We start from the raw sequence: 11,956 nt of genomic DNA, 5'->3' as shown, positions 1-11,956 counted from the left end.
TGCAGGCAGGAAAGGTGAGTCCTCTTCATTCAAGCTGTTGTCACACTGTCCCTGACTAGGAGAGCGGTCAAAGCTGGTCAGTGGGTCATTCAGCGTCTGTGTCCCTCAGAATCCTGCACTTTCACTAAGACCCATGTAAGTCAGAGGTTTTCTGTGCAATAAAGGCATTTGTGGTTGGAATCCAAATTTCAATAGAACAGAGACTAAAAATAAGACCATCACTTTGAAAGGAGGTTAAGAGAAGCAAATCCTGGAAACAGCTATTGTTTGCCGGTCATCTAGGTTAGAGTCAAAGCAGGACTGAGGAGCGAAGGCTCTAGAGCTCCCTCAGATGGGTACTTTTATTTCACATCAGTCTCTGCTTGAGAGCATATTTCTTTTCTTACCAGCTATGGGACATTACTGGTCACTCACGACGTGCATTTCCCAGGACTGCTGTAATAAAGTACCATCAACGACAGAGATTCATTCTCTCACCATTCTGGGGGCCAGAAGCCTGAAACCAGGGTATCAGCACAACTATGCTCCCTCTGGAATCCATAGGGAGGATCCTTCCTTGCCTTTTCCCAGCTCCTCATGTTGGCTGGCAATCCTTGGGCTTCCTGGACTTGCAGCTGTATGACCCCAACCTCCCTGCTAGGAGTCACCAGCCATGCCCTGCCCTGTGTCTGTGTCTTCACATGTTCGTGTGTGTGTGTGTGTGTTGCTGAGGATTGAACCCAGGGCCTTGTGCATGTGCAGCAAGCACTCCACCAACTGAACTACATCCCCAGCCCCACCTGTTCTATTCTTATAGGGATACCAATGGTATTGGGTCAGGGGCCTACCCCCACTCCAGTATGACCTCACTATAACTAGTTACATCTGAGTGACCCTACTTCCAAACAAAGGCATGTTCTGAAGCATTATGGGGGTTAGAACTTCAAGGCCCCTTTGGAAAAGGAACTCAACCCTGTAATTGACACCTACTGCAGGCCCTTTACTATTTTCTCTTTCCTAATCCAATCTAGATTTTCTCAAAAGTATATTGTGATATACCTATGAATAAAAATAGCCAAGTAGAGACAAGGAAGCCTCTTGACAATGGTTTGTCCTCACATTATTCCTCATGCTGATTAGCAGGTAGGTGCTCAGGTGACTCACATATGCTCCCTAAAAGCCTGTAACATTGGGGAGTCCAGACAAAGCCACACACCTTTACAGGATGGGAACATCAGAAGGCCATGCACAGTCAGGGCACTTTCTGGATCATTACTTCAATAATAATCTAGTCTCCTTGCTGTTCTCACCATTAGACTGTGAAAGTTGGCCTTTTTTTTTTTTTTTTTTTTTTTTGGCATTGGGGATAGAGCCCAGGGCCTCATGCATGCCAGACAAGTGCTCCACCACTGAGCTACATCCCCAGCTAAAGGCTGGCTTTATCTCACTTAGTTCTTACCATAAAACCTAACACAAAATAGGCACTTGAATCAATATATTTCAGAAACATTTAAAAGATATTTTGCTAAATCCTTTTTTTGCAGTATGGTGAGCTGCTATCTGCCTCTGCAATAGAATGAGCACTAAAACAATGAGAGATGATCTAAAGCAGCAGACACCGGTTTCCTCAACTGGGAACTTGGAGAAGTGGACAAATAGTTGAAGGACGGCTGGGACCATGTTTGGCAGATTAAATAAGACAAATTACTAAATTCTGAGGCAGAATTCCTGGATTGTTGGCAGAAAGTCCCAGTGGGTCCCCGGGCATGCACTTGTGGCTCAATGGGGCTCCAGTGGCCTTGGAAAGGGGTCAGCTAATGGCTGACTCAGTGCAGCCCAGGAAAGATAGGTTGAAGCAGACCTACCTGGATTTGAGTTCAAAGATTGTTGGAGACTCAATATGCTGGCCTGGGGGACGCAGCTCTGTGGCAGAGCAGTTGCCTAGCATGCACAGGATCCTGGATTCAACCCTCAGCACCACCAAGAGAAAACAAAATCATTATGTTCTCCCAGTAGGCTGGGCATTCCATTCAAAGCAACCCAGGGAGGATTGCTCCAAAGCCATCAAATCAGCCACAGCCCAGCTACTGGGAGAGTGGCCGAGGCAGCCTCACTGGAGCAGTCAAGGGTGCTGAGAGGGAGCTGTACTCCCCACCTGTCCACACTGATCCTTGGGCTGTTTGGGGTTTTTATAGGAAAAAAAGCTTCTCATTCCACTGTTAAACAGTTTTTAAAAATGCAACCACTCTGACAGATAAAACAAAACAAAGCAAAACAAAAAACCAGTAGGCTGGGTATGGTGGCACATGCCTATAATCCCAGCAACTCAGAAGGCTGAGGCAGGACGACTACAAGTTCATTGCCAGCCTCAGCAACTTAGTGAGATCCTGCCTTAAAATAAAAAGGGCTGGGGATGTAGTTCAAAAGGTAGGTTTCACACCTGAGGTTTCTCCCGGAATGAAGCTTTGATGAGGTTGTGGCCCAGAGGAAGCCCAGGCAAGGCTCCCCAGCCACACCTGGACACGAAGCACCAAGGCAAACTGTTAACTGCAGGTCACAGCCAGACAGCGGGTTGCTTTCACACCGTTTTTCAGAGGTTGCTAGTCATGGGCCTCCCTCCTGGGTAGCAACGGGTGGCGAGGGTGATGCCTGGGTTAGTTCTTCGTCAGTGCTCTCGTCCGTGAGCTAACTGGGTATTTAGGATACAGAGCAAGAGTTCCATCCTCCAATTTCTGAATTTCCCCTAACAGGTCCCAAGAGGTGGCCTATGCCGCTTTACATATTTATTAAATATCAGAGGTGTCATTTAATAACACTGTCAGCCATGCTTTGCCTAATGTACTCTGTACAATAAAAACACCATCTCCTCAGTTGCTTTTAAAAAACCTGCACATCAATTTGAAAACCAACCATATTATTAATATGGTCAGTTACATAGTTATCCAAGTAAGAGGTTTTGAGGACCTAATTTAAAAAAGAAGATTTGATTTCTGAAAAGATACCTAGGAGACTGCCTACAGTGGCAGTCTCCAGGGCAAGACCTTGGGTGTTGGTGGCATGACAGGAGTCTTACCTTTCTCTATATTCTTTTTGTTTTATTTATTTATTTTTAGTTATTGACAGATACAATATCTTTATTTTATTTATTTATATTTTTGTGTGGTGCTGAGGATTGAACTCAGGGCCTCACATGTGTGAGGCAACTGCTCTGCCACTGAGCCACAACCCAGCCCACCTTTTTCTATATTCTATTGTACACTTTGAATTGTGTGCCATGTGCATGGATTACCTATTCCAAAAGGGGGGAAAAACTGAACTAGAACAAATGAAAACCAAATATTCAGAATCTAAGTTGAAGCTTCAATCCTGAATATCCTTGTCAAAATGCTTTTTCATGAAACTTTGAAATAAAGGGAAAGAAGCTCTGCTATTTAAGAGCCCTCCCTCCCCCACCCCAGCATTTCAGCAGCTATGCATAATTCTTTTAAGGAGCAAGTCAGCATGTGTGGGAGTTAAAAATGCTTTTAATTCCCCCCTCCCCTAGTTTGACAGAAGTGTGGCAAGAAGGGCCATCTGTTTTGTTTGAATGAGAAGTGACCCAGCATTCTGATTTCAATTAGCCTCTTTGTAGCTTTCTATTTGGGCTGGTTCCATGGGTAACAGTTCAAACTCAGTGTGGAGAGGAGCTGGCCAAGTCCTGCCAGTGCTGATTTGTTTTAACAACTGTCAATGAACATAGAACAAGTGTGCAAGATAATGCTGCTGGATGCACATTAAAATGCATAATTTTACAGAATCAGAACAGCACATTCTGGAATCCAAGAGCTAAACAAAATATTGAAATAGTATCTTTTAACCATTATTATTAAATAATAATTTAAATATTTAAAAATCAGTGTCACTTGTCATTTAAATTCCTAATTTCAATCAACAAATATAAGCCTATTAGATGCAAAGTATTGTTGTAGGGATCCCACTCCATCTGTATGTAGTCATCTTGAGCCACAACCACCATGACTGCCCCTGAGGAACCCTGCTCTGTCCCCAAACCCTATAGCTTCCTGGCATACTACAGATAAGCAAAGCCATTAGTGTGTGTGTGAGCTTTATAACCAAGCCTCGGTGCCAGAAGCACCAGAAAGTGCTTGACAGTGCACCTGCAGTCTCTGGTGTTAGCTCCATACCAACCAGGCACTCTCACTGACCATTACAAAAGCCCCCTCCCTCTGACCCAAGTTGCAGGGAACCACATGGTCTTGCTGTCACCCTTGACCATGTTTCTGTCTGCGAATAACTGCACTTTGTACAACCATCTATGACCTCTTATAGGGCTATTTATCATGATCAACACCATCCATGTGGTGTTGATCAACACCATTTTAGTTTTTGCTAAAAATACTCTTAGGATATAAGACTTTTTAAAGCCATATTTTCTTCTTCTCAAAACAAAATAGATTATTAATTAGAAAGCAAAATAATCATTGGATCTAAGAACTAAAGGGAAAAAAGATAATCAAATGTGAATGCAGAAATGAAATTCAAATAAGTAGGTTGAAGAAATTCAGAATTCCAGAAAGAGAGGAATATACAGAAACAAATTTTTTACTACTTAGACTTTTTTTTTAATATTTATTTTTTAGTTTTTGGAGGACACAATATCTTTGTTTTTTGTATGTGGTGCTGAGGATCAAACCTGGGCCGCACGCATGCCAGGTGAGCGCGCTACCACTTGAGCCACATCCCCAGCCCTACTTAGACTTTTACTTACATAATTAAGGAAACAAATCAGTAGAAGAAAAGTTTTGATTCTATCAAAATTAAAATATTTAAGAGAAAAAATAATTATTTTCTACATATCAATCTTATTGTAGGCAGAGAAATTATGGTCACTATCTATTTGGGTTTTAGGAGAAAATGTACACATTTAGAAAACATTTTTTTTAAGTTGTTGATAGACCTTTATTTTATTTATTTGTATGTGTGCTGAGAATCAAACCCAGTGCCTCACGCATACTAGGCAAGCGCTCTACCCCTGAACCATAACCCCAGCCCAGAATACATTTTCTTAATAACATATATTTACATATTGATGAAGTACAGAAATGTCCTGCTATCCACAGGTAGAATGTGAGAAATTCATTCTGTTAACTGAGGTTATTTTATTCATTAAAAACTGAAAGCATGGGCTGGGGCAGGTGGAGCTCAGTGATTGATGGAGCACTTACCTTACATGTGTAAGCCTCTGGGTTCCACCCCCAGCACCTCAAAAAGCAAAAGCAATAACAACCCCAAGCCATGTTATGATTTGGATCTGGACTGTCCCCCAAAGTTTCATGTGCTGAAGGTTTGCTTGGCCTCCAATGCAGCAAAATTCAAAGGTGGGGCTTTGGGGTTGTGATTGAATGAGGGCGGCTCTGATCTCATCAATGGATTAATCCATTGATAGCTGAATGCACTACTGGGTGAGGCATTGGTAGAGGTAGTAGGTCACACGGGGGGATGCCCTGGGGGTTTTATTTTGTCCTTCGCTACCCCCCTTATTTCTCTGCTTTCCAACTCCCATGAGCTGGGCAGCTTTCCTCTGCCACCATGTTTCTGCCTTGGAGTCAGCAGACTATGAACTGAAACCTCTGAAACTGTGAACCAAAATAAATCTCTTTATGCTGTTTGTGCCAGGTATTTTGGTCACAGCAAAGAAAAGCTGACTGAAAAAAAGCCTTTTTAAAGCCTTCCAAAGTTGGTCATTCAAAAAAATCTGTTAAGCGGGCTGGGGATATAGCTCAGTTGGTGGGGTGCTTGCCTTGCATGCACAGGCCCTGGGTTCGATCCCCAGCACCACAACCTTCCCAAAAAAATCTGTAATGCTTTATGGTTTTTAAATTTTCTTGTGTTATTCATATCATTACTTTTTTTGTTTCCCCTTTTTTTCAGCCCTGGAGATTGAATTCAGGGATGCCCTACCACTGAACTATACTCCCACCCCTTTTTATTTTTTATATTGATAAGTTCAAGGCTGGTCTTAAACTTGTGATCCTCCTGTCTTAGCCTCCCAAGTAGCTGGGATTACAGGCATGTGACATTGGTCCTGCAAAGGCATTATGCAATTTTAGACAGTATTTGTAGAAGTATCTGAAAAGTATAAGATATTGAATGCACAGATTTAAGGTACTGGTAATTTTTAAGTAAAATAGCTGAAAAGTCACCAGGTAACCATTTATGACCCCACAACAATCCCTGGGCTGCACTTAGGCTCAAACTATGTGTGATGGGCAAAGAAAGGTCTTTGTTCACCTACTTCCTCCAAATTGACCCATTACTTTAGAGTCCTTCCTTTCAATTAAAGCACTGAAACTTAAAATGCAAATTAAGACCACTCTATTTATTGGCATTGTCTAGATGATCAAATTAGCCAAAAGGTAGGACTGAGAAAATAACACTAGGCAAATTGTGAAGCAACAAAAAAGACGATTTGGAAGCATTCATTTCTTACTTCAGAGAACATGTGGCTGCCTCCCACGTGCCTGGCACCATGGCAACTGAGTAGAACAGGGCCCGGTCCCCAAAGAACTTATAATTTCACCAGAGGAGACACACCTAATTCATTAACTGCATTGTAAAGTATGAAGGAAGAGATCTCTATAATGAGGGTTTATTAAAAAAAACCTATTGCCAAGGTTCACTTTTCTTTTTTTCCTGAACAATTCTGATTATATCAGAAGTAGAACATCTCCAACAAAACAATTATCTAGCTGTGGAATACAAATCCAGCCCAGAAGCCTGTTATTCCCTGTGGGGTCTAATTTTTTTCACAGAGAAGCCCAGCATGGTACAGAAACCCAGGCTCCTTGTTAACCACCAGGCTGTTTGTCAGGCTGGGCGCCCTGGATAGAGGAGGGGGCTCCAGACTCCCAACACTCAGTTTCTTCTGGCAGGGGTCATTGACTTTAACTGTGACTCAAGAATGAATACCCTGTGACATTTGGTTCAACAGATGGTTTTGACTTAGGTGCTGAAACAATTCTGGTAAAAGAAGAAAAAAAGAGAACTTACCATTTTTGTGATTCAGTAGATAGAGCATTATTATTATTTTTGAGATGGAGTCTTGCTTTGTTGCCCATGGCCTTAAATTCTGGGGCTCAAGTGGTTCTCCACTTTAGCCTCCCCGTAGCTGGGACTACAGGTTCACACTACCATACCCCGCAGACACAGCATCATTAGAAGAAAGTATATTCATATGTTGGAGCCCTAACTCCGAGTACTTCTGAAAGTGACTATATTTGAAGACAGAGCTTTTTAAAAAAGAGATAATTAAGGCCAAATTTGGTCATTTGGGAAGGCCCTAATCCAACTGGCATTCTTATAAGAGATTTGGACACATAGACATCAGGGATGTATGTGCACAGAGGAAATGTTATGTGAGGAAACAGAGAATGTGACCACCAAACAGCAAAAGAGGCCACCAGAGGAACCAAACGTACCAACACCTTGATCTTGAACATCCAGCTTCCAGCACTGTGAGAATATAAATTTCTACTGCTTAAGACACAGACTTTATATTACCATGGCAGCCTGAGCCAACTTTGTTTTACTTGCGTAAAAATAAAAGAGGCCTATATTAAAGCAAAATATGACTTTGTAATAGTTTTTAAATCTAAAACAAAGCTTCTGGCAACTTTAGGTTCCTATGTCACATAGAACTTTGAAGCAATTGTATTTGAAATGCTTTCAGGTTTTGTCACTAAAATATGTTACAAATTCTTATGTACTATGGGTTTTGTGTAGTAAAATTTACATGACCAATACCAGAAGAATTGATTAAACCCTTGAAGAAATGTACATGTTTTAAGATGATTTAACATTAAAATTTTTGTGCTGCTTTATTACACCTTTAGGAAAGCTTTTTCCAGTTTCCTAAATCAGAAAGCACAAAAGCACACATAGTTTGGTGTAGATGGGAAGTGTTAAGGGTGGTGCGGGTGTTGAGGATCATCCTGTTGAGCAGCTATGGCAGGTGTCACTGTGGAGGGGTATGTGGGGAACAGGGGACTAGCTAGCATGGGCTGCAGTGGTCTCAGAGAGACAGTGCCACAGGCCCCAGTGATGGAGGCAGGAAGCAATGGATCTGGAGTTGAATGCATAAAACTTGGTGACTAACTGAAGAGAGGTGCCAGGTGACCTGAGTATCCAGCTACCATGATGAAGTAGCTGACAGGAGATGGAGATGGAGAATCAGGACAGGGTTCGCTTCTATACATGATGAGTTTGAGATTCCTGAGGCCCACTCAGGTTGTCCAGCAAGCAGGTGGCTATCACTGGAGCTGAAGGCAATCGCTATAAAATGAGAGTGAAACCGAATACAGAATACCAAGTGAGAAGAAGTAAGTCAAAGATGGAAAGGGTGGAATATCAACTCTTACTGGGTGGCAGAAGAGAGCACTCCCAGAGGACGCAGACTGATGGTAAATTCGGACAAAAGGGTGTCTCCTATTTTAATGTACTTCAGAACACATGCAGGGTCAGATGTCTGTAACAATGTCTTTGTGATTCTATGCAGAAGACTCAAGTACTCACTGGCTGGGGGACCCTGGAGACCTCAGAAACAGAACTTCCAACAGAATCCTGGGGACATGAGAAGACAGGATGGCAAAGACAGATGGGCACAGGGAAAGGAAAAAGGGAGAAATGGACCACAGAGGTTTTGTGTTTTCTTACGTTTAGCCGAAAGTTGGGCATATTTAAAAATAAAGGGAATGGAGAGAAAAGATTTGAACACATAAAAGGGAAAACTGAAGGAGAAAGAGAAGCCACTCTAGAACAGACAGGAAGGAGGCCAGGTGAGGCTGGAAACAAGCATGGGATGAAGAGAGGTGGAGCAAGAAACTAGAAGATGCTAAACAGCCCTAGTGCTGCCTGAAAGCTTGGGAGACCTTGATGTGCTGAGTAAGGAGACAGGCTGCAGACAAATGGTGTAGTTCAAACAGTCCTCAGGACAGTCCTACAAAATAGAGAGCTCTACAAATGACCCAAGGTGATAAAAGGAACAAAACCAACATATCCCTAGCAAGAAAACACTGGTACCTGGTTTCCAGGTCTTTGCTGCATGCCTCTTTCCTTCACAACTTTTAAAACTCCTCCTTGGGCTTCTTGAGGCTCACGTCTCATATCACGATCAGGTTTGTCCTGGATATGCACAAAGCAAGAAGGGTCTATGGGTCCTAAGGGTCCACCTGCACAAGCTGAGGCAGGATGCACTTTCCTGGAGAACTTTCTAAACAAATCATGGCAGCGAATCCTCAAGACAAAGCTGACCAAAGTGTGCAGAGGAGGCTGTCTGCTCCACTGCCCCTCATCACTTGCCTCATGCCTTCCTTCTGATTTTTCCTTTAATACTTTTACACGTTGGCATTCCTAATCTGAAAAGCTCTGAAATTCAAAACTTTTTTTGTATGTGTGTGGTGCTGGCAATTGAACCCAGGGCCTCAGTACATGGCAGCCACAAGCTCTACCCCTAGGCTACATATACCCCCAGCCCAGAAATCCAAAACTTTTTTTTTTTTTGAGACAGGGTCACACTAAGTTTCTTATGGCTTCACTAAATTGATGAGGCTGGCTTTGAATTTGTGATCCTCCTACCTCAGCCTCCAGAGTGGCCAGGATTACAGGCATACGCCACCATGCCCAGCCCAAACCTTTTGAATACATCATATAATCATCAAATACTTCAGATTCTGGGGCTGGGGATATAGCCCAGTTGGTAGAGTGCTTGCCTCACATGCACAAGGCCCTGGGTTCAATCCCCAGCACCATACACACAAAAAAAATTTCAGATTCTGGATTTTCAGATTAAGGATGCTCAACTGGTAAGGTCTATGCAAATCTCTCTGAATCTGAAAAACTTTGAAATAAGAAACATTCCTATCCCAAGCATTTCAGATAAGGGATACTAAACCCATACTTCACTTTCCCAGTTGCCTCTCCATTGTCAACGTGTGAAATATGGTTACTTTAGAAGCAAAATAAAAGTCAGAACAAAATAGTAAAGTTAATTGTTTTTAATCACTAATTGTACAGAGAGGAAGCTTAACTTTGATCTAATAAAACTAGTGTGGCATCTGAATCAAGGGTCTAAATAAAACTTGCCCTTTGTTTAGTCAAAACCAGACTATCTCACTGGTACCTGTTGCACTGCAAAAGACACACACACACACACACAAAAAAAAAAACAACTTTTATATCCTACATGTGAGAGAGTTTAAAATTAACCAGAGTTCCTTCCCTCTTCAGAATAGGTCAGTTGTTTTCTCTTTAAAAGACAGTAATGTAAAACAATTTAGTAACAACCCAGAAACATCATATAAACAACAGCTAATAATTGTAGTTATAAGTTTAATGATAATGTCTGATTTGTTCTCATAGCAGCAAGCAGTGAGCCCCTTAATACAAATGAATATTCTCATAGATATAAGCAGACTAATATCTCTGCAATCATTTCAAATTTCTATGTTCCACATAAACAGACCCTGATTAGTCAGATGAATGTGAAAAAGAGATTTTTCACTCTAAAGAAAACATTATTTGTGAAATACAAAACAAAACAATGTAATCATGACGAAGATTTTCTAGTCTGCTAGTGAACAGATCCTAAAACCTGACTTTAAAAAAATCAAAAATACTGTATTTTAAAAAACAAGAATATAAAATCCTTAATGACAACAAAGTAAGATCCACATAAGTTCTAGACTTACATAATTGATCTGACTAGATATGGACGACTGAAATTTGTTATTGCCTCACAGTGAAATATTTTAGACTTGACACAAAGCCCAAAAGACTGAACTTTCACTTAGCTCAAAACTCAGAAAGTGTTACATTAACAAAATTCAATAAATTCTGCTAAAATAGTATAAATCATTTAAAACACCCTTGGTCAATACATTTGTATTTACAGAATCTCCTTGAATATACAATAGGTAATGATGCAATGAAGACGTTTTTACAATATTTATTAAAGTAACAAATTTATAAATTGAAAGACTCAGAGGCACATAGTTTAAAAGGCCAACACCATGGGAATAATGAAGCCAACACAGAAAAGTAAGAAGATATGAACAGTTACAACTGATACAAGATTCTTAAAAGCCATATTCCCCCCAATGAACACATCATAGGAATCATCCTTCAAAATTACCATGATAAAAAGTTATTTCCTTCAAAGAAAAATAATTCTTTCCACCTACCGAGCCTAGAAAATCCTATTTACAATTAACCGTCCTGCATTTCATCAGTATTATGGCCTTCTCTATTCTGCCGTTAGAAGATCTGAAAACTTTATAGCTATTGTATTTACAAATGCACATTATATTTAAACTTGCTCTTCATGGAGAACAACTGATATATACTTAATCAAATCACGATACAAATGCTTTAGTGTTGAAAACACATTTTGTGGGGACAGGTGTATGGGAAGAGGTGTACTTAGAAGTATGTTGTTTCTGAAGGATTACTAGGCCAATAAGTCTGATAAAACTCAAGGTAGTCACAAAAACAGGTCTTTGTTGATGAAGAATTTAATTTATTTCTGTTTTAACTGGACACACTGGACTTCTTCAGTCAACCTTCACCACACTGTATATTTTGGTAACAAACCAAAAGCATGCAAAGAAGCCAATTGTTCCTAGAAAAGAAAAAAACAATAACAAAATAAACCTATTTCAAAGGAGGTTCATAATTTACACCAAAATGCAGACTTACAATGACTAGTTCCTTTAAAAAGTCACAAAACTATAAACTATTACTGGCTGCGAATATACCAGAAATCCAGGAGTTTTCTTGAAAAATATAAAACCACTTCAAATAAAAATTTCTTATAAAAGGTGACAAAATTTTTTACATTTTAAGACTATTAAGCTTTCCATAATACACTCCATTTTCCTTACAAATACAAGACTGTATGTAAAAATAAAAAGGATGCCAAATG

The 11,956-nt window shown here is 40.7% G+C and overlaps 1 protein-coding gene across 1 annotated transcript in view; it reads right to left on the bottom strand.

Moving 5' to 3' along the window:
- Window positions 1–10,965: 10,965 nt before the first annotated feature.
- The window catches only part of Tm9sf2 (transmembrane 9 superfamily member 2), a 58,470-nt gene continuing 57,479 nt past the window's right edge, over window positions 10,966–11,956 (bottom strand). Inside the window, exon 17 of the mRNA XM_027938852.2 lies at window positions 10,966–11,653. Within this exon, the coding sequence (XP_027794653.1) occupies window positions 11,586–11,653 (68 nt within the window). The 3' untranslated portion in view covers window positions 10,966–11,585. The remainder of the gene's footprint in view (window positions 11,654–11,956) is intronic.

Source organism: Marmota flaviventris, chromosome 4 (genome assembly GCF_047511675.1).
Source record: "Marmota flaviventris isolate mMarFla1 chromosome 4, mMarFla1.hap1, whole genome shotgun sequence".
NCBI lineage: Eukaryota > Metazoa > Chordata > Mammalia > Rodentia > Sciuridae > Marmota > Marmota flaviventris.
Note: the sequence above shows the minus strand (reverse complement) of the source record. Positions and strands in the feature narration are given on the sequence as shown.